Source organism: Siniperca chuatsi, linkage group LG9 (assembly GCF_020085105.1).
Source record: "Siniperca chuatsi isolate FFG_IHB_CAS linkage group LG9, ASM2008510v1, whole genome shotgun sequence".
Classification (NCBI taxonomy): Eukaryota; Metazoa; Chordata; class Actinopteri; order Centrarchiformes; family Sinipercidae; genus Siniperca; species Siniperca chuatsi.
In genome coordinates this window covers 6,694,087-6,716,765 of record NC_058050.1, presented here as the reverse complement: position 1 = coordinate 6,716,765, position 22,679 = coordinate 6,694,087, and the positions used below count along the sequence as shown (strand labels likewise).

Sequence of the window (22,679 nt, the reverse complement as noted above, 5' to 3'; positions counted from 1 at the left end):
AGTTTGACCAATTTTTTTTTAAATCTGTCTTTTTTAAATCTGTCTCTTGTGAGTCTTTATGGAAGTGCACTATAGCACAGGAAAACAATGTTTTTGTTAGTATTGGGTAAAAAAACAAAATTACTCAGCTAAAACATGTTTTGCAAAAACTGTGTAAGTGTTAAAAATACTAAGAATAAAAGAATGGGGCGCCCCAGTTGCTCACCTGGTAGAGCCGTACCATTAAGGCTGAGTCCTTACTGCAGCGGCCTTTTGCTTCATGTTATGGGGAAAAAAATAAAATAGGCTTTGGTAGATCATGGTTATGCAGGCTGCAGCACAGTGAAGCCAATAACCAAACAAAAGTGCTTATTTTGTGTGCTGCTTTAAACATATTTATGTACTGTTTTGAATATTTTGAAAATACAGCAGAAAACGTTTTGTGAACAACAGAATTTTATTTCAATTAATGGATAATCCATATTTCCAAACAAAAGTAGAGAGGATAAAAATAAACTCATAGAAACTTTCTGTGAATTAATTTATCAACAGACAGCTTTCTAAGGTCCCAGATGGCTTTTCCAATACCAATACTTGATGTTGATACCACAGTGCCATGTTGGAAATGTGAGACAGGTTGTCAAAACAAACTTGCTTCCACCAAGAGGAAGAAAAAAACAAACAACAACTTAAAATAGTCCTAAGCTAAGTCACAGTCATAAGTCCAACTGGGATAATATTGTAACATAGACTGAGGTTTTCAGAGGTTAGTGATACTTTTCTCTACGGTATCGGTACGATAAGCTCAAATGACATGAGTCGAGGGGGTTTTCCCTACATGACAATATCATCAGGAAGTGGAAATGAACTCGCATGAAGTCTAAAAAAATGAAAGTGCTGATGATGTTAAAGCAGAAATATCTGTTCTCACAAGTTTTCCTTGACATTGTCTGTTGATGAATTAAAAATCTCCGTATTTTCCAACACTTTTCTATGACTTTATGTACACATCAATCATTTTTACATCATGTGAGTTCATTTCCTCTCCTGACAGGACATAATACCTGTTATAACAGGTAACAAGAGATTATGGCACAGTCATAAGTCATAAATGCTCAGTGACAAAATCTTTGTTCTAAGGCAAGTACAGCTAGTTTTGTAAAATGCTCCCACCCCACCCCCACCCCAGTTCAAAAGGTCCAATATTGACAATCATGACTATAAAACAATAATAAGGATGAGTTGTGTCACTCCTGTGATAAAAGAGTTTAATGGGCCTTTTGAATAAGTAAAAAGGTAGATCGATCAAATGGCATAAGGGTAGCAAGAATCTACCAGTGCTGTGATTTTACAGGAGTGAATAAGTATAGGTTCTGACTAGTTTACAATGCAAGTGCCTAAGCTTTTATTTTTTTTTTACAAACTCCTTCTCTCCCCCTGAGACCCAAAATCAAGTTTATAGTCAAATTATAGACAAACCAAACATTACATTTTCATCACCAACACTACCACAAAAATATCCAAACAATATGCATTTTTCAGCTTTGGCACATGATGCTGATAAGTGTAAATTTTGCTGGGTTTGTATTTTTGCTCTTGTACTGATATTGGCATGTATGTCTGTCTGTCTACCCACCCTTTGAACCTGAGCTTTTCCCATTGAACCCCAGTATGCTATAGATGCCTGTGAATCAACGATATACTGTACATATGGACACAATCATGAGTTTTCTCTCCATATAAACAGTGCCAATACAAACACACACATTAAAACATGTCCTCTGCAAAAGTCCAAGACATTTTGGCATTTGTCTTTTTTTAATGGCTTCTGGCTTTCTTTTCAAAAATATACAGCAGGCCTTGTGCTCTTGTTTGTAGAGTCCCATTGGCAAAGCCCTTGCTCAGTATTCACCATACTGGGATGCTTGTACACAGCCTCTGTAAATGTAGACATAGCACCAACAATAAAGCAAATGTTTTGTCTTTTGTTGCCACTGTTTTCATGGGGTTTGAGACTGACATCTGAAGTGAGTCCAGCAGACCTGCTGGTGAACTGCGCAATAACCCGCTCTACCAACCTGTCCATCTCATGCCACATCTCAAAAAGTAGACTGCACCATCGGCTGAGGGGCTGCAACGGGCCACCAAGTCTCTACAATGGCCATGGCGAATGATTTGCTGGCTTGTGTAACCGGGACGGTATCGGATGATATCGTCAGTCTGGGTTTTTGAGCGGTATGGTGAGGGCGATGCTTCCTCTGGAAAAGCTGAGAAGTTGAACGCAGAGAATGAAAGGAAAGGAAGGATGGACGGATAAGTAGTCAGATGGACGTTCAGCCTAAATTTCCACGGCAGCTTCTCCTTCGTCTGTCTCTCCACCTCAGGGCCCGTTCTCGTTGTAGTGGAGGGAGATGGGCCGCTCACGCTGCACGGTGGGCATGTAGGGCCAGTTGTAGCTGGAGCCCGAGAGCAGCATGTCACGAAGCAGTGTCTCGATGGGTGTCTTGCCAACCAGGCGAACGAAAAACAGCTGCTCGATGACTGGAGAGGAGACGATGCGCAGGGAGGGCAGACGGAGGAGGAGACGTCCAAAGCGGTTTGGCTGGCTGGGATACTGGTTCCTTACATACTCCTCCAGGGCGCACTGGGACTTCTCCTGGATGCTCTCCACGTGGGCAACGTCTGACAGCCCCATAGCATCTAGAGAGAAGGAAGATAATATAAAGATTTATGGTTTATCAACAGATGAAATAGAATCCTTATTATAGTGTCTGAAAAGACCCTGCAAGAAAGTAAACAGAATCTACAAAACATGAGCAAAAACCAGTCTCTTCGTAAAATTGATGGAGATGCAGATGATGGGGAGGAGACAGATTAATGCTTGGAGCAGACTACACAACATTTATGTCTGTCAAGAAGTTCACTTGGTCAGATTAGGTGATCATGGTGCCCTAAAGTTACAGCAAAACAGAAGTTAGGGCATCTTTATTTTCTGTAATGTGCCCGACTGTAACAGAATATGTGGGCAGGGTTTAGTTACAAGAGTGATTTGAATCATCAATTAGCAAATTGTGAGTGTGCGATACAGAACTGTAAACAATTATTCATGTTCACCTATACCTCCCTCACCCGTGTTTTTAGCTCAGATGGAGGAGCATTGGGGTTAAATTAATAAATTAGACATCAACCACATTCTTTGGAAATACCGCCACACCTCCTACTATAATATTGCTCCACTAGCTACCCACTAGCTAATTTTATATGATGGGTGGTGTTAGCTAGTCACCGCAAATCACATTCAGTTGGATAAATGTATGCAACTGCCCCTGTTTTATGTTTTATAGGAAGAGAAAAGAGAGTGCTTTTGTTATTAAAATATTCAAAAAAGATTTTTTGACACATTATTAACAATTAACACTGGAACACAGGATTACAACTTGGAAAATGTATTTTTAATTTCACTATGTCTTTACATTGGAATGATTCCAATGATTTTACCAAGAGACATATCAGATTTTACAAACCCCCACCCCGAAGTTACTGTGAAAACGGAAGTTATAGAAGTCATAGTTTGCAGTCTTACACAATCTATATAATGGTGAAAAGGTGATCAGTCAGAAGAGGCCCAAGACAGACTTGTGGCATCAGTGTCAACAACCAGGGGTCACTGAGCACATTAAATATGTTGTCAGGGCAAAAAAATCTGACATATTAATCTTTCCTTTGAAGCCTTATGAAGCGTCATAGACGCGGGATGGGTTGTCTTCCTCTATGACGCACTGCACGGGACAAATGACAAATTGTCAGTCTGATGTTTTTTGTGAAGTCTTGACCTGATACTGTACTTTAAATCTCGTCTAGTTGATTGAGAGAGATAAATGAGAAAGATGACACATAGGGGTAATAAAAGAGCTGACGGTATTTTCTTCCCTTTCAAATTCCTCAAGTCAGAGAAATCTTGCTCAAACTTGAGGAAATCGAGGTTGTCACTGCAGAGATATGTATCTACTACACCCCTGTTGTCTGTGTTCACAGCACACTACAGCGTTCCCTTTCCCCACAGCTGGAGGTCATGTTCTGCCTCCCACCTCCTCACACCTCCTCTCCTGCCGGCCCCCGCCTTGGCAAGAGTCTCGCACAACCGAGAGAGTGTGTAACACTGTGTGCGATACTTTTCGCACCCTCTGTGTGCAGGGGAGAGCATGGGGGATTTAGCAAAGGAGGTCAAAACAAAGAGGCATTTTACTGTACTCTGCCACATAATGTACATTCAGTGGGAGTGCTCTCTGGCTCTGCCCCCTGAATGAACCCTCATTTGAAAGACAGGTTTTCGATGAAAGCAATTTCTTCTTCTTTTAGTCTAAAAGCGATAGCCCGTACGTTTTAATCTGTCACCTTGCATTGTACGTCCCCTTTGTCATCTCAAACTCTGATCTGTCCCCTGTGTAAACCCTGCCCTGCTGGGTCTCAATTCTGCACAACAAAAAAATTAAATTTACGTCATATTTTAATCGAGTGTGTCAACCCCTCCCCACCCCCAGCAGCCAGTATTCTCATCATTCTGAGTGAATCATTTTCTGAGTGTATAATTGCTCCCACTTCATCTGTATTTCCCTCCACTCGGGGGGCAGATGGACTGCTTTTTTTGTTGGGCCGCCATTTTGGGTCCTGCGTGACAAAGCAGTCACTGCCTGTTTGGGATTAGCAAAGCTGTCTGTGTGACTGAAACCACTTCGCGTGCTGAAGCGACAGCTCTGTGGGCGCCCGTCCACGCCAAGCGCCGTGTTCTTTTGTCTGAACCTTGGGCACACACCGGGTCAGTGGGGGTGAGGGATCAGGGTGGCAGCACTGAGATGCCCGTTCTCTGATGTGGTTTGATGGGACTGGGCTTCACAGGGGGAGCTGAGGGAGGGGACTCAGAGGGAGGTGAGAGACGATTGGTGTTTGTCGGAGCTTGTTAGCTCACCCTACCAGGTCTGCAGGAGTCAAGTTTATTAACGGGTCTATCTAGTGTGTGCGTGTGTGCATGTCTGTCTCCATTAAATTCTAATTTCTGTGGTAATATCTACACGTTTCACTAAATGTATTGTCTTCTTTTGGCAAGACGTGCAGTTTTTTTGCCATGTGTATACATGTGGGTACATCTGTCAGCATACAGGCAAGTCACATGGGATGCTCAGGGCTACAGGGGTTATGTAGGTCATGGCCAGGGCTGTAGCAAATCCTCCGTCTCACTGGATCCCACCATACATAATTCAACTCCCATGGTGGGGGCAGGGGTCCCAGGGCCTGGGCTGGGCTGGGCTTGGGGTTGGGTTTGGGGAGCGCAGGAAGGAGGGGTGAATGACTGGTTTCAATAATAGATGGGATCATGCAGGAGAGCTGGCTGATGAAAGCAAGGAAGATAAGGGAGAGGTGGATGCACAGCCACCCACATACATGGAGGAGAGACACTAGGTACATGCAGAGTGAATCTGACAAGCCATGCAAGGGAGAAAAGAGGGAAAATGCAATAACAAAAAACGGACAAGAGACATCTCAGTGTTGGCTTCTTCACTATCCGTTTCCCCCTGGGTCACAAAGCATAATCTCTCAGTGAAGTATCCCAGATGTGACAGTATTTTGGCTGGCACTGTAGCCCAGTGACTGTTGGGATAAACCTCAACGGGGTTTGTATATAAGCAGTATCAAAACAATGCCTATCTCATGGGTTTCCTCAAGATGTAAAACCATTATATTTTGATTTAATCTTATCTGCAGCTCAGTGGGGGGAACATAGTGCAACACGGTGAAGGTGTTAGGCTCAAGTCAAGAGCTTTAGATGCAAACGGCCATATATAGACAAATCTATGCTAGCATAAAGGCATTTTCTTTGTCATTAAGTCCCACTGAGCCAAGACAGTGGCTTAACTCACGTAAGAAATTACAACATAAGATTCCACGCAATGTTAACGAAATGTCACAAAGAAGGAATTTTAACAGATCATGGCTGCTGGCTTCCTTTGTGTTAAGAGGTTGTAAACATATGGATTGGTGGGTTCAGATAGCATGTGTTCTATGGATATGTCTATGTTTTTTGGTGTAATCTAAATGAAGAAGTAAATTACTTGTCTATCAGTCTTTCCAACAAAATGGTATGAACAATGTACTAAATGGGCAAAATCCAAATATTGCTAAGTGAAGGAGCACTCAAAAATAAATACAAAAGTAAAAGCTTTGGGTAGAAGCTTACGGTTAACTCCAGCAAAAAGGTGATTTACGTGAGGCACAAGCAGCTACTCGCAGGGTCAATAGCGGTCTTTTACAGTAAAGAGAGCGATCGAATTACAGTCAAATTCATGGAGGGCAGAGACCATGACTGACTAGTGGGAGGACTGTAGCAGCAGCATTTACATATGGAGCCAATGAGACAATATCTGCTGCAGCATTAGAGGTCACGTCTCGGTCAGGCTCAGTGGAGGTGAAAAGGTTGTGGGTTAAGCACAGCTGAAGTCGGCTTCATGTGTCGGTAAGCTTAAACTGGATTCCAACATAGCAGAGGGAGGAAATGTTTCTTGGCACTAAGACCACCTGAGTAACTTCTTATTCTATGGTTAAATTATCAAGTAATGGTCTTAAATGGCTTTTTGTCATATAGTCATAGGTGTCCGTTGTGTAAATGTTCATTACGTTTTCTCACAGGCTGCATCACAGATGGATTTTAAACATTATTTTGGCATCGAAGCCTGAATTAACGACCACTATGTGTGCGAGAGATGCTCGCCTCTTCGTTTCACAGCAGATCCTCTAAAAACTTTGACTCATGAATTTTATTAGACACAAACATTATTAGATTTCTGCTGACTAGTTTATAAACAGTGGACAAGCATAGAATTGCATGGATACTCACATGAATTCCCATTTGCTCACATGCTGTATGTAAAGCATTTCCCTGGATATTCATGCATGTCCTGCACTGCGGATATTTTTATAGACTGATCCAACATGAGAAGTATCTCCTCGACAACTTAAAATGGGCTCATTTGTGCTGTTTCCTGGATTATTGAAGTGATTTAATTTTTTTTGTGCAAAGGAGATGATGATTGAGAGATGCATTTATTACAGTGCTCTTAATAAGGCAGAACAAGACGTGCATTAAATTTCTTCCTGTGTATGTTTCACCTTGTGCAGCAGCAGCCTTTACGTTAATCTGATCTCAATTCAAACTTGTGCCATGTTTAAAGTGTTACGGAAATGTTACCAGGTCCAACCTAGTAACATTGCAGTAACAACTTTTACGTAAAAGTGACATGGGCGCTTCTTTAGACTTGAGACATGTGAAACTAACGAGTCTCCTAGCAACAGCAACACCTTGCACGACATGGCAAAAGCAATATAAGGCAATCATTTAAAGTTCCCTTTTAAGTTCTTTATTTCTTAATTAATTTTTTATTTTTAACAAATGTTTTGTTATCTGCAAGAGTTTACATTGGCTATGTTGCACAGAATAACCCTCCTATTCTCAGACTCAGGTTAAGCTGTTTAAGTGCTTTGATACCCTGCGATTAAGCGTCCTAGTTGACATGAATAAAATCAATTAACAGAAGGTTCCTGTGCCAACGGAAGTCAGCTCACCCACTTGCTAATTCCTCGCTTTCTGCCTGAGCAATAGTAAAATTACTCACAGGAGAAAGGTGATGCTTTTCTTGGCATCAGAATCTACCCATAATCCTGTGTGAGTCTGAGTTTGTGTAGAGGGAAAAGGTGTTAAGTGAACGGACTGTTTCCTATTGAAAATGTGTGTATCTTGAACATTCTTCTCAGCTGAAATACAATCAACCGATGTTAGTCTCAACAAATAAGTGATATTTGATCTTTTTTTTGGACTCCTATTTGATATATTATTCCAAAATTTGACTTGTAATAATCCTAATGTTAAACGTTATTTTACTAGGAACTGTTACAACTGTCTGTTTATATTTTTTGTAATGACCTTTTCCCCTGCAACATCAATTGCATCCTCAACCGTCTGGCAGGATTGCTCTTTGAAGTTGCTCTCCAGAGGTTTCTCATATTTTTTCCTACCAGTTTTTTGTTGTTTTCTTAGAGGTTGGGCTGGGTCAGGAGGAACCATTGCCAATGTGAGATTTCACAGCATATTATGATATTGTGATATTAGGTTGTGATATTAAACTTGACTTGACTTATCTAACATGCAATCTGTAAATGTGTCAATCCATAAGATGTTTACATGAGTAAACATGAAAATGTGACCATTATCTCTAGACAGAGAAAAGTTTTACAACTCGGTCAGTTGGCTTGGCTTGAAAGAATACAAATGGGGGTATGAATAGGCTTGCATCAAAATCCCAACTAGTTATACCATAGATTTGACATTTTTGGGTCATGAATTTCTCATTTTTAAACTTTCAATTACCCACCCTGGAGCCATCCACCACTAGTTAAATCCTGCTTGAACATCCTGTTTCAACGTTATGGTACAGACCCATGACACCATTGACATTTCATGCAGTTTCCCTGTGACTCTCCACTGTTCATATGACATGTGCTTCATTCAAACTCACCGGACGTGAAGAGCACGATGGACTTGAGGCAGGAATATTCAGCCGTGTCGACCTGCAGGGCCTTCAGCTTCTCCACCTGCTCTTGGAAGACGCGGATGTGGTCCATGAAGGCCACCACGCGCTCTGCTGACATGGGCGATGCGTGCAGGCCTGCCGCTGCCAACAGAGGGGCCACATGAAGCGGCATGGAGCACTGGGCGGCGTTGAGGACGAAGAGCTCACTCCATGACATGCGCAACAGTGCCACCTAGGATACAGGTAGTTATAGAGTGGGTTTTCCAGGAAGGAAATAATTTTCACTGCTGCTCATCAGCAGGATATCCCAAAAACATATAATCAGATTTCAATCATGTGGAGGACATATCTGGATTGGAGATTTTGACTCGAAGACAATTATTGTTATTTCATCATAAATATGAAACTAATGGAGACAAGGAATGGATATAAATACTAAAAGTGTGTTTACAGGGTCAAATAAATTTAACTTAAAATGTACCAAACAGGAATGATGTTTAAAAATGTTACAGCACGTTTGAGAATCGGTCAAGGTTTGAACACTTCAAGTGCCACCTAGTTACAGTGCAACAGGCTTTAGACCCAATTTCCATCAAGCATTAACATGAGTCAAATTGTCACTAGTACACATACACATTAATTCTAAGTGTAAAGGGACACAAGATACATTGAACCTCCGATAATCCAAACCACCTTGAAGATGGTCAGAATTTGGTCACATTATCAAAGAGTAAATGCAAACAACATACAGGAAAAGACCTTCATTCAACTTCATTCACTGAACATACACAAACCATGCACAGCAGAAAGCTCACAGAGAGCACCTAACTGTCAAAAACTGATTGTAAGGATGAATCAATGTGATGAAGCTTTAAAGGTTATATATATACAGTATACACAGGGGATTGACATGACCTGCAATCGGCATGCAACATAATATGATCTACCTCTGTAGGAGCGTTTACAATAATGGTTGATTTCTACAAGTTACAATTTCCCTTCTTTTAAGCATTTACATTGTTTTGTCTACCCTGGATAAGCTAGATACACAGTGTAAGATTTAGATGCAGTTCGAAGACACTTGTTGACGCCAGGTGTAAACAGAGTCTTTTCATAGCAGGCTGAAAAGAATCATAAAAGACACCAAAAGTGGGTTTATAGAAAGCATAGAACCAATGGTACAATACTAAAGCACATACTGTGAGAGAAAGGACAGATACAGTATATTCTATATGTTGACATAAATATGTTAATGATATATTAATGATATGGTGCAGCTATAGTATGGCATATTTGTGATGACTATGTCTGCCCAAGGTGCATGTGAATATTTATAGGTCAGGCGATTACTCTGTGCCAAGACAGCTGGTATAAATCTACATGTCAGCTCTAGCCATATAGAATGTCATGAGTGCCTGTTTCTGCCTTCAGTGAAGAATAACAGAAGTTGCTGGTTGGATATTTTAATGTAAACTCTAGTCAGTCATCAAAGTGGCTGACTCACCTGATCCATGAGCTGCAGATCGGGGAAGAAAGGGATGTTCTTGGCCCATTCAACAGCACTGAAGAGCAGCCTGGCCGCCAGCTCGCAGATGTTCTCAATGCCCATCAGGTTGTTTCCCTGCATGCACTGGGCCCCGTAGCGAGATGTGGGGTAGGGCTCGGCACGCAGCAACAGGGAAATGAAGCCGGACAGGTAGGGCTGGCCGTTGTATGGGTCGGTGCCATTGGTCAGGTACTGTCCTGGGCTGCTCTGTGAGTTTGATGTACGTCCTCGTTGCACAGCTGATGGAAAACAGATGAAGACGAGAATTCAGCCGCATAAGTCAGAACTTTTTAAATGCATGAATATGTGACATTTTTTCAGTGTTTCTGTTTTTTCTCTCTTTGCGTATGTCTTTATCTTAGTCCAGCTTTTAACAGACAAAAATCTGTCATCAGGTTGTTAGTACGCTTTTATGATTTAGGAAGCCTGCTATAACAGTATGTGATACACCTAAACCTGGTCCAAACTATGCACAGCCTGCATGTAAAGTGAAGTGAAACCTAAAAGCCTGCAGGAGAAACAGAAGGGAGAGGAGACGAAGACAGAAAAGAAAGAGTGAAATTGGACATGGCAAATGTGTTGGGTGGGGGGTTTGCAGAATGGGGTCAAAGGTGGCGAAAAGTGTGGAGACGAGAACATTTCTCTGACTCCTAAATATGTCAGCGCTCGTCTTTTCAGTGGAGTGGTGGAAAGTGGCCAGGCCAAGGCCATTCTGCACTGCTGTTGTGCATCAGTGAATAATGACAAGCAGCAGCTGGTAAAGACATAACACTTCTTCACACCTACATATGTTATGCACCCGCATATGCATACAGACATGCACACACCACACATGAATACATACAGCAACATCTCCCCCCTCCCTCTACTGGCAAATGGCTCAGCCTGGGGCGAAAAGGGCACGCAGAGGCCAAGCTCTTGTACACACACACACACACACACACACACAAATGCCCAACCCCCCCCTGTGGAGCGATGATGATGCAGCGAGTGCTCAAAGGCCCATTTGGAAAACACCTGTTCATCTCATCCCCACTGTCTGACTAATAACTCCATCTACTGTTACACAGAGAGAGAGAGAGAGAGAGAGAGAGAGAGAGAGAGAGAGGCAATAAAAATGCAAAGGGGGGCCACGTGTGAGGGGAAAAAATTAGGTAAACAGTTGAAATGGCGAGATAAGGTGGAGAGTGAGAGGTGATAAGTTGAGAGAAAGCGAGGGCAAGGAGAGGGGAGAAGAGAAAAGGTGTGGAGTTCAATATGTTTGAATATAGCCTGAGATGAGGCTTCAGATAGAGAGTGGTGGTTTACATAAAGAGACAGGTGGAGGCAGGAGGTGGAGAGAGGGGTGAAAGAAAAGGGAGAAGGAGGGGTTTGGAAAATGCTTTTCAACTCTGCATCACCTGTCACCTCACACACAGCAGCTGTGTCAATTGAACGCACCGTGGCACGTTTGAAAAACGAGAGGTCAAATCACTCACGAGTGTTATAAAAATGCCTTTAATTCTAGCCTGTCGGCTGTGCAGAAAAAAATACCTCTGCACAAAAGGTGTTGACCTCAAACTACTAGTTTTCCCTGTGAACTTGTGTCAACCCGTGTTCCCGGAAAAGAATGTGGTCTCCTTTGGCAAACAGCAAAGTCTCGCTGGGCTGAGCTATGAAGAGGTGTTGCCTGTCACAAAGACATTGCACAATGGGACATTCCTTGTCACTCGTACTCCAGCAACTCTTGTCTTGCTTTGCAAAGGACTGCTGTCAGATTAGCCACACGTGTCTGTCTCTGCAGGTTTTCACAAACCAAAGGCAAGGAGCCGCAAAGATTACCTGGTCAAACATGTTTTCAGTGACTCTGAGGTGCTTTGAGTGTGAAGTGGAAGTCTGCTAAATCATACAGTAATGCAGGTTTTTGAAAGATGCAACAAGTCCTCCAAACTAAACGACAAATTATGCTTGTAAGTGCCCTTTAGAACGACTACAGGGGTGAACAAAGTGGTTTGCACTTATTTTGGGCTTCTTGCTAATGTATTAAACAAGTTGTAAAACACATTGTCCCTGACTTTAATTTTTGAATGGATCAAATTCATCAAAATTCAATGACATTCCACGACCTCTTGGGACCCAGCTGCTTCTCATGTCTCTGATATGTGAATTCACAGCTATTAATCTGCTCTCATATTGATTAGTGGTTAATCCTGCAGATGGTGGCGAATCTACTTGATCCACTTGACTTTTCAAAAGCCTCCTTCCGGGGGTCACTCGTGGCTGAGAGGCAGAGCACTTGAGTACTTCTGACAGAGACACATCACTCTCTGTTTTTCCTCGCCTACAGCTGGCTGACGAGACAGAGGAACAGAGTGAGAAAAAAAGGGAGAGAGGGGTGATTATGGAAAGGTCCAAAGGAATAGAGAGAAAGACAGACAAGTGTAGAGACAGAGAGATGTAGTATCTTGACATAGAGGAGGGCAGCAAGAGAGCGAGAGAGACAGAAATGACATTAGAGAGAAACAGATGCCTGAGGATAAGAAAAAAAAAAAGGAAACCAGGGTCAGAGACAGAGAGATAGAGAATAAAGGGGGGATGGGAGTATAAAGTCAGATTTGGGTTTCCTGCTTTTTAATTGGTGCACCGTGGCTTAGCTTAATGTAATTGACTGAGCTTATCATCTGACAGTAAAAGGAGAAAAAAAAACTAGAAAACTTAACGATATACTGTTATTCTTCTCGGCAAATCTGATACCAAATTTAGGGCAGAAAAGCACTAAAAAAGACCTACAAATCCCTAAAGTCCAAAACAAAACAGCATCCAGTGTAGATAGGACATAAAATGAGGGCACGAGAACGAGGGAGAGGAGGAAAGTGCATGCAAACAGAGGTACCATGGGACATTTCAGCTGCGACTTTCAAAATGCCACAAATGGCAGCTGGCAGAGTGCACAGTTCGCTGCCTGGTTGCCCTGGATTAGCCTCTGGGTCAGACTGTTAGTGGAATTACAGCAGCTAAATACAATTAAGGCCTATCAACATTTGGACTAAAAGGTCACGGTGCCGGGGCAACACAGACGCATTATAGATTTGGCTCAGTCTGACAGTTGCATTTAATAAGTAGCTTTTCTATTCCTAAAGCTTCCATTGGCGAGCGACAAATAAACACATTACCCTGCATGAACCTGTGCCTGTGTCTCCATGGCACATCTCGCCACAGATCAACTGAGGGTGCGTGTGTGTGTGTATGTGTTTGTCTATGAGGGAGGTTTACAACATTACAAAATTCTGCATTGCTGCAATCAGAGAAATATCAAAACACATGTTTGTTTTTGGTTGTTTTTAGCATTTGGAAGGTAAAAGAGAGATATAATTATATGCTTCAGTGTGTATGCATATATGTGTGTCACATAGGCAAACCTATGTGAATGTACATGGGTGTGATCCAGCTCAGAGGGGTAGTTTGTGATGTGACACCAAGGTAATATCCCCATGGCTCTCGTAGTTTTAATTTGACCCTGAACTTTGACCTGCAGGTCAGTTCTCTGCAGCGGGGCAAAGCTCCCAAAGAGTCAGATAGGAGCAGAAAGGAGTTAATGTGTAAACCAAGAGAGAGTTTGAGATAAAGAGATTGACAAACAATGTGATGCTACTGAACGGCAAGAGTTTGGGAAATATTTATCATTTGAATGCCAACCTTGGTGCTAAGATCATGTTGCTGGTGTGTTTTTATTCAGAAATTCTATTTCTCATATTTAATTTGTCAATGAAATAGCGGGCAGTCCTGTGATGCTCTAACACAGGACTCCTCTAGGGGTAACCGGATATGGGGTGACTGGTTAAGATACATATACCCTTTTATATCATACTCTACATCTTAAAATGAGCCTTAGTCTTAATATGTAAGTTTATGTTATTCTTCCCTAAGTGTTAAGTAGTTAGGTCATGGTTTTGTACTTATTTCTATGAAAAGGATATGAGATGTACAGATACTGGCTGTGGTTTCAAACAGTCTGGTTGAGTCCATGGTCCACAGTATTTGTCCCATTGTATGCTATTGTGCAAGAGCAGGCTCTCATGTTAGGCCAAGTTCTTCTGTTTATTCTACAGAAGAACACATTTTGTGCTGCCAGAAAAAAATTGTTAACTGAAAATCAACTCAACAATAGTTGAGTTTAACACTTCAAACACATTTCAAAACGGTTCTCTCCATTAAACCTGCTATAATCAATATTTTTACATAAACAGTTGATCACATGATTACTTGTACTGTATGTGAAAGGGTTTGTAGTGAGTAAACTTAAAGAGAATTATCACCCGGCTCTACCAAGCTTTTTAGCGTCTTTCAGCTCATTGTTTTGGTTTTCTGGCCAGTAAACTTTACTGTTTTGATTTATTCTCACTGCTCTCGAAAAACCTCTGCTTAGCACCAGACAACAGAAAGACAGAGTTAGCAACAATCTGGCGAACATAGTGGAGCATTTATCAGATAGAGATCTAGATATTTCCCTCATTAGTTAGTGGGAAGCAAAAGCGTAAATAAGCGTGCTCACAAGTTTGCCATATTAACTTTTTAAGGAGATAATATGTCAGTGTTGTGTTTACAGCTTTTTTCCACTGCTTCTAAGTGGTCAGAAATCAGCTGTTAAAGGTTTAAAGATACTGTTGCAATGTGTTGGTACTAGTTGCTAATATAAAAGTAAGTGAATGTTGGAAACTGGAAAAACTAGCAAGAGACAGCTAGACTTTGAAAGTATCCAACCAAAAAAATCCCGCCCCTTCCCTTCAGGCCTCCCTCCAAAACCACTCCCCCCAAACACATTTTCATGTACAATGAGTGCACAGGCAGAGTGCACGCAGGTAGGCAGGTAGATAGGCCGGCCAATTATTTCACTCAAATGAAATGACTGGATGGGCTTCTTACAGGCCTGCGACAGCCACAGATACCGATGTTTTTTCTTTCTTTTTTTCCAGTGCATTTGATTTATTGATTGCTGTCGTGATGTAAAGAGAATTTCAACAAATATAACAAAAAATGATTCTGAAATACACTACCTACTCTAGCTTTAAATGAGATCTTAGGGCTGCTGGAAATTGTTAATTGTTGCACCCCACTGAAGGGAAACACATCGTAAAAACAAAAAGGAAATAGAGATAGAGAAATAAAGCATAGCAAACTCAATATTTGTTCATATAAAAGCGTTGCTCATAACAACTTTGCTACTTTCTTTCTTCTCATCTACTGAGAAATTATTAAGAACAAGCCATCTGAAAGAGGACTGACTCTGTCCCCACTTGTGTGTCGAACATGAAATAGAAGAGATATGCAGCCAACGTGAGAGACACAACAGAACGAGAGTGCAGAAAAACCGGAGGCAGTGCAGGAGCGGGAGGGAAAACAGTGACGCAGACAGACAGAGACAGAGACATGGAGGGCAGAGGAGCTTTGCGTGAGGAAGTCTGGTAGCTTTGCTGTGTGGATGCAGTTGCCTCAGTCTCTCTCTCAGACTTTGATGAGACAGTTCCTGCATTAATTAGTAAAACAAATTCACCGTACTCAGTGACTCTGATTCATGCTATCCTTATTTACACTTAACCCCCCGCTCTCCTCTTTATTTACCACAGTGGGCCACAGCAGGACTAAGTTCATGTCTTTTCTGTGAGTTTAGCCTTTGGTGAAGACATTTATGTAGGCTATCAAGCTGTGCATACATGTGTTCTTTTAAATAGCTCTAAGCTGTCTTGCTTTTTTTGTCAGCTTGTGTTATTATCATCATACAGTAAAAATAAGGACTATGACTAGAATTAGATTCTAGTTTTTGAAAGTTGATGGTAAACCAGTTTTTGTGCTGGAGCTACCTTTACCAAATATTTTTACAGTAAGATGGGCAATACATTGTAAGGCCCAGTTCACCCTCAACATAGATTCCCACTTATCCCTAGTGGTATCTAGCCCTGCATATATTTTTGGTTTAAGATTTAGATTATGAGGATATCTGCCTCTGAGACTTCTGCTACCACGCCAATACAGTGGAAGTGAATGGATTTTTGTTTCTGGTGCTCAAATCCAAAGTCCCCAAAGAGACCTGGCAACCAACCTACCTAACCATGTTTTCGCATTACTTAACCATACTTTCTGTTGTATTGGGGTGACGGCGCAAGTCTCAGTGGCGGACCTCAAAACCTCAAAACGACTGTATCTGTGAGGCTGGAAGTGGGGAAATATGAGTTATTTCTTTTTTTTTTGGAGGGGAGGGTTGAGTGAAATGATTCTTTAATAATATAACTGTGGTCAGAGAGGAACCTCCATCATGGAAGACATGCCTTGCCAAAATCCCATATTTATTAAAATGTCAATATAAAACTGTTGATTCCAAATGGGGACGAACAGGAAAAGTTTGTTGCAGCTATTATTGGTGCATTGTGGCTTCTCCTGCTTATTTCTCACCTACTACTGTCGTTACTACCACTACACTTCCACTCAGAGAGCATAGATAAGATCAACTACATGCCTAAAATATAAATGTGCACAGAATCCCCACAGCAGACTGAAGGAGAAGTCTTGTTGGGGGTTAAATGTTCCTGACAGTGACAAATTCTGTGCCTCTTTCTCAGTTGTGTGTTATTACAAGAGACCCGAGTGACACACAAAAACAGGCTGAACTACTTAAGTCACAAGCAAAACAGTCCAGAGTCAGTCATTATGTTGGAGTGATTGACTGAATACATCTGAGAAGGTCACATTACGTTTACTTTTGTCACATTAGTGATACTGTGGGATGTGCAGAAAAAAGCATAACCTTTATAGGGAAGAGGTCATTATGTGTTTTATTGTGACATAAAGCCTCCTCACCTTGATGTGTCCAAAAGCATTAAAAAACAGCATCATTCATGTATTCACCCACATGCCTTTATGTGATATTAAAGTTAGCCTTGGAGATAACGTCATGGGCTCCAGTGTATCACTTTAATAGAGGCTGGGCAGTATTGAACGATACATCAATGGGAGCCATTTTCCTCTGAGAGGCCTCTGATAATGACTTAGCTATGAATGTGGTGACAGGGGTTAAGTATCTGAATTTGTCAATAGCTAAATTACAGGGATAAGTAAAGGTTTTCAGAGCCAAAGGAGGCAAGACTGTGACGTTTTGGTGTTAAATTGCCCGCTGTTACAAGCCCACTGTGAAGTATGGATTAGTCAATACACGCTGTCTGTTAGACTTCAGTGCACCGGTGGGGTATTTACTCACTGGAGAGGCCCCGTCCGGTTCACACATTTGGACTTTGACTTGAGCCTGTCTGTTATTAATGTTTTAGTTTTGGTTGACCTATATTTTCCGCTGCTGTTGGTATTTTGTCAGAGTGCAATATGGGTCAGAGGAGAAAGCAGCCTTCCCACTACGCATTTTCAGTGTGGTTATTACAGATTGCTGCGCTACAAATGGATGTTGAGACACTTTACTGTTACTACACTCTACTGACTATGTGTGTCTGCATGTAGCTGCCCAGGTGTATGATTCAAGACACACACAACAGACATGATAACATTATCATTGTGTATGCATGCATTCATCAACACAGTAAACTACTGCACATTTATTTCGGTTCTCAGTGAAGTCAGCTCGTCCTTGTAGGCTGTTTCAATATTAAAACATTCACTCCAGTTCAAACGAACTGTCAGGCTGATTGTCTTTGCCTCTCTGTTTCCTGTTCAGCCTAGAAACTGCACTGACGGAGAAACAAGTGGAGGTTGTGTGTAGCTGCGTGGTGAGACAATGACACTAACCCTGCCAAGGTGTTAGGGGTTTGACTCCCACTGAGGCCAGCACAGAAATGTTTGCTGTCATGGTGCTGAAAGGTGCTCTGGATAAAAGTCTCCAACAAATGATATGATGTTCTACACAGCAGTCTACAAAGAGTTCCCCTTTGGGAAAAAAAAAATGAAACACTCACATGAAAGCGAAGAAGTTCTAAATCTGACATGGTCCGTTCATGAAACTTTTAGCATGTCTTCTCAGACAGCTAAATATTAATTTAGTCTAAACAGAAATGCCAACCAGTAGTAAAAAAAGAAAAAACATAATCTTTTCATTGCCTGACAGATTTACGCTTCATTTGTGAACAAAACCAGTCAACACAAAAAAATTATAATAACAAGTTGTTCATCCACCAGCGCTTTCCCTCAGCCTTAGTTCTTACTTTGTAGACACGTAAAGTACATTATGACCAATATGCTAAATGATTAATAGCGTGCCAAATTTTTTTAGCTCAACAAACTGCTTTTTCACTTGTGAATCAACATGTTCTTCTGCTTTATTTTGATAGTATCTTTTCACAAACTTTTGAATATTGTTGGAAATGGAAAACGGAAATATCGAATGTATATTTCACCTGGATCGTAACTGAGAATAAACATTGCGTCCCCTTGACAATCTTAGGTGAACCTGTTGAATAATGTAGAGGAAACATGACTTATGTATGACGTCTGGGGAGGAGGACGATAGCGGCTGTGTGCTTTAACAGTCCTGCCACTTTTCAGTTGACACCCTCAATCTTTGAATTCTAGGATCAGCAGTCTTTAATTTACTGTAGATGTTACAGTAAAATAATGGTGCTAGGATTTGTTTTAAACATTCATGAATATTTATGTTTACACAAATATATACACAAATATTTCTTTGTTGTGATTTCTACCTCATAAAATCAAAGGGAGCCACGATTAAATAACTGAAGACAACTGAACATCTGTGATTTACTTAATTTAAAGTGCAAATGCATATTATTTGTAATTAATTATGATCGCTGCCTTTCTTAATTAACACTATTTAACTATTTATGATAATACATTCTGTTTTTTAATTCTCTACTTTTCCAGAAGTTGCTTGTCCTAAGTAGACAAATGATCACTGATAAACAGAAGTCAGCCGACAAAGAGGATTTAAGGACACCGTTTAATCCTGATGACCTCAAATGCACCAACAGATGAGCTCAGCCAATGTAAGTTGACCTGCTCCACGTTTAAGCCTTTTGCGCACAACTATAAGCCATGCAGCACTGCAAAAATATTGTTTGTTAAAATGTCAACAGGCAATGAGTTTAAAAATCTTATTTTCTTTTAAAAACATTTAGGCTAGAGATAATTAACACTCTTTTGATTTTTGATCAGATTTTTTTTCAAGAATTTCCTTCAGTCACCTGATGTTATCTGGCCTTCCGGCAAATGGACAGAATTTCCACTTATTTTAATAAAATCAAGAGATTGAATGACTTTTTAAGATGAATATTATTTGCAGTGTAGACTAGTCTACAGCCTATACAGCATCATAATGTTAGCTCATCTAAAGAGCAACACTAATTCCTTTCCACGCGATTCTTTAAGCGTATTTATCACATGCCTCATGAACAATATGCAGCCTTCAAGGCTGTAAGGTCGTTTTTAACAAAAATCTTTACTGGTAGAACTGAATGCTAGGAACGTTTTGCCTTCAGTAAAAAAGTTCAAGGATTTGCAAGTGAAATAAATATTTTATTTTGCATACGAAATACCTTTTCAGGTATTTGCAGACACTGACACTGATTATTAATTTATCTCCAAATAAGACGCCTGTTTGAATGTTAAAATTGTAAGTTTCATTTTAAGTCTCATTACCAGATTGAATCAGATGGGATTTTTGCAGTAAACAAGCTGCGGCGCGTCAGGCGATTTCCTCGGGTTCATTCAGCCAGAGTACGACCGAGGCGGTGTGGCTTACGGGTATTTTACATGCGGTAAGACTGTGTGTAGGCCTACAGTGCACACACACACACACACACACACACACACACACACACACACAGTCAGAGAGGCATAGCAGAGCACTAGCTGAAACCCTTAAGGGATCATCTCATCTCAGGCTTTAAAGAGGACGGGTATTTCCACCGTCAGTGTATTTACATTTTGGTTCAGGCAGAGAACAAAGGGCGGCGGGGTCGCTGTGGAGACACTGTCTGTCCTTCAACATCCCGTGCCTAAGTGTCCTTGAGCAAGGCTCACTGGGATGCTGCTGCTGACCCTATTCTGTCCTCTGAGAGGGAAATGAAAAGGGCGAAGTGTGACATCTTCATTAAAAACCCCGACTTTTGAGGGTAACTGAGGTCATAAGTGGGTGAAACCCACTTTTTTTGCACCCACAAGACAATTAAAGCGTCATTGGCTCCCCAGCGTTAAGGTGTGTGATACTTCGTTTTTATTCATTTCGTAACGATACACAGAAAATCAAGTGTATCTACAGGCTCTCGCTGCCTTCTGATCATAAAAACCGTCGCCTCTAAATCAGGAGGTTCTCTAAATGATATACTAATGGCTGGAGTTCAGTAATCCAAAGTTCATACACAAACACAAAAATGTGACCCGCCAGTCAGGCTGCCACCACAGATGTTTAGAGAAAGAACTTTTGGCTCCATTTGGGTCACATTTTAAAATATGCACCATCGCATCTCTCACGAATGGGTTATCCCTACTGAATGACCTACACCAACACGTTTCCACTGCTCCTCTTTGGCACTAACTGACCCGTTGTTAATCCAACACAATACAACAAATGTAGCGGCATCCTCTTATAGCGGCTCTGGGTGTCGGTGAGCAAACAGCATAATTAAAACAGAGGGACAAAGGGGCGATTTCACAGGACAGAGCGCATCGGGGTGAATGGCTTAGATTTGGTAAATGAATGTGAAATAAACATTGTGGTGCCGCAGGTGGTGACTGATTATTTGCTAGGAACAGTGGCTGTGGTATAAACTCTATAGCACATACCTATTCGATCAACAGGCATCACCAACGCATATTTTATGCACACAATCTCTCACTGGAATATTTTTAGTTTGATATGTGAGATGACAAATTACAAAAACTACAAGAGTGTCATGTTTAGTCTTAAATGTATTGTAAAGAGCAAAACTGTCATTGTGGTGGAATAACTGCAGTCCAAATCTGTTTGTGTCCAGAAGTTTCTTAAATGTTTTCTTCCTACAAAGGAGATGATCTGCCCTTTTATACTTTGTTGCAAATATATTGTTTCTAGAAAAGCAATCAAATAGGTGAAACAGCACTGGAAACAAAAGCCCCAGCCAATGTGAGGAGTTAGTCACTGGTTTTAAAATAGTAAAATCGTTTACGGCTGAGCTCCAGACTTAATGGCCTGTTAAGATTGATATTTTACAGTGAACAACATTACGCACTTTACGCACAGAAATACGTTTAGTAAACAAATGTCTCTCGTGCCAAAACCTCACACTTTACATCATCACACACTTACAGATCACACCTCTGGCTTTACCTTCTCTCCTCATGCCGACTTTGAGGCACTTCTTCAGCCGGCAGTACTGACACTGGTTCCGGTGGTGCTGGTCTATGGGACAGTCTCGGTTCCCCCGGCAGGTGTACGAGAGGTTCCGCCTCACCGAGCGCTTAAAGAAGCTTTTGCATCCCTCGCAGGTGAACTGACCGTAATGCTTCCCACTGGACTTGTCCCCGCACACCATGCAGTCCACGTTGGGGATCTTGTCCCCGGAAAGTGCGTCGTTCCCCGGGGTGGAACCGTTGGGGGTTCCCGGTGCCCCGCCGGGCTCCTGGCCGCAAATCTGGAGCTGAGACCCCGGATCTGCAGAAATGTTTTCTGACCACTGGTTTACTACCATTGCCATGCTATCCCCAAACACTTTGGTCTTTGTTAAAATCACAGAAGGAGAGTCAGACTGAGTGATAGAGATCCGTGCTGACGACTTGGAAGAAAAACCGAGGGAGGGCGAAAAAGCGCTTCCCACTTCCTCCAGAGGTCAATCTAAGCGTCTTCTTTTTAAAAAAAAAAAAATCGTGTTTCTTTATTACTGAGTTCTTTCTGTAAACATCTATCAAAGTTTACAGCAACAGCGAGGTATCATCATGATCGATGCATAAGAGCGTAGCCTACAACTCCCGGTGTTCCTCGCTGCGCAGCAATCCATAAACACGTTGGTCTTCAGAGTGTAACCTCTTGCAAAAGTCAGTCCAATAAATCAGCGTGTAGGCGGAAAAAATACAATGTTATCTTACTTCTTGCTTGCCTCTAAAATTTGAAAGAGGGCAGATCACACGGAATATAACAGACAAAAATATTTCGCTTCTCTGCCGGTCGCTCCAGTCTATCCCACGCTCTGGCTACTGCATTTGGATTCACTCAAGATGAATTCAGCCTCTTGGATGACAAGCTTGAGTTAGTACTGACCACATTTCGTGTGATTCTGTGGAGGATTTAATTAGTCCCAGCGAGCTGTTGGAATCAGTATAAAGCGCAGTCCCGAGGAGTAGGCGATCCTTGTTCCTCTTGTTCTTGCGAGCCGCGATGAGGTTTTGGATAGCGACGTCACAGTGTGCGCTCTGGTATTTATTTACCCAACACACAGCCTAAATATCCTTCCTGATCGCCAGTGTAGGAGAGATTAACCAGAGACAGTAAACGCGCAGGACAATATTTGCTGCTGGAGTGTATTGCTTCACCCTTTGGCTGTCTGTCCCACCTCTGACAGTCAAAGCTAGGATTTGGGGAAAGTGTAACTAGCAGGCTGCCTCGTACGGCT

At 41.7% G+C, this 22,679-nt stretch overlaps 1 protein-coding gene across 2 annotated transcripts; it reads right to left on the bottom strand.

The window, feature by feature from the left end:
• Positions 1–417: 417 nt before the first annotated feature.
• Positions 418–22,679, bottom strand: nr2f5 (nuclear receptor subfamily 2, group F, member 5). Of its 2 annotated transcripts, none has more exons than XM_044207991.1 (4): positions 21,380–22,679; positions 10,063–10,343; positions 8,544–8,790; positions 418–2,679 (listed from the first exon to the last, which is right to left on the bottom strand). In XM_044207991.1, exons 1-4 carry the CDS (start codon positions 21,765–21,767, stop codon positions 2,360–2,362), a joined length of 1,236 nt encoding a protein of 411 aa, XP_044063926.1. In that variant the 5' UTR covers positions 21,768–22,679; the 3' UTR covers positions 418–2,359. The 2 variants fall into 2 exon arrangements, with proteins under 2 accessions (XP_044063926.1, XP_044063928.1); XM_044207993.1 differs by having other exon boundaries at positions 21,401–22,677.

Coding starts and splice junctions, on each gene's coding strand:
- nr2f5 (XM_044207991.1), bottom strand. CDS start 21,767: ATGGCAATGGTAGTAAACCAGTGGTCAGAAAACATTTCTGCAGATCCG. Junction 10,344..21,379: donor TAAAGCCAGAGGTGTGATCT/GTAAGTGTGTGA, acceptor GTTTTCCATCAG/CTGTGCAACGAGGACGTACA. Junction 2,680..8,543: donor CATCGTGCTCTTCACGTCCG/GTGAGTTTGAAT, acceptor CCTTCTCTCTAG/ATGCTATGGGGCTGTCAGAC.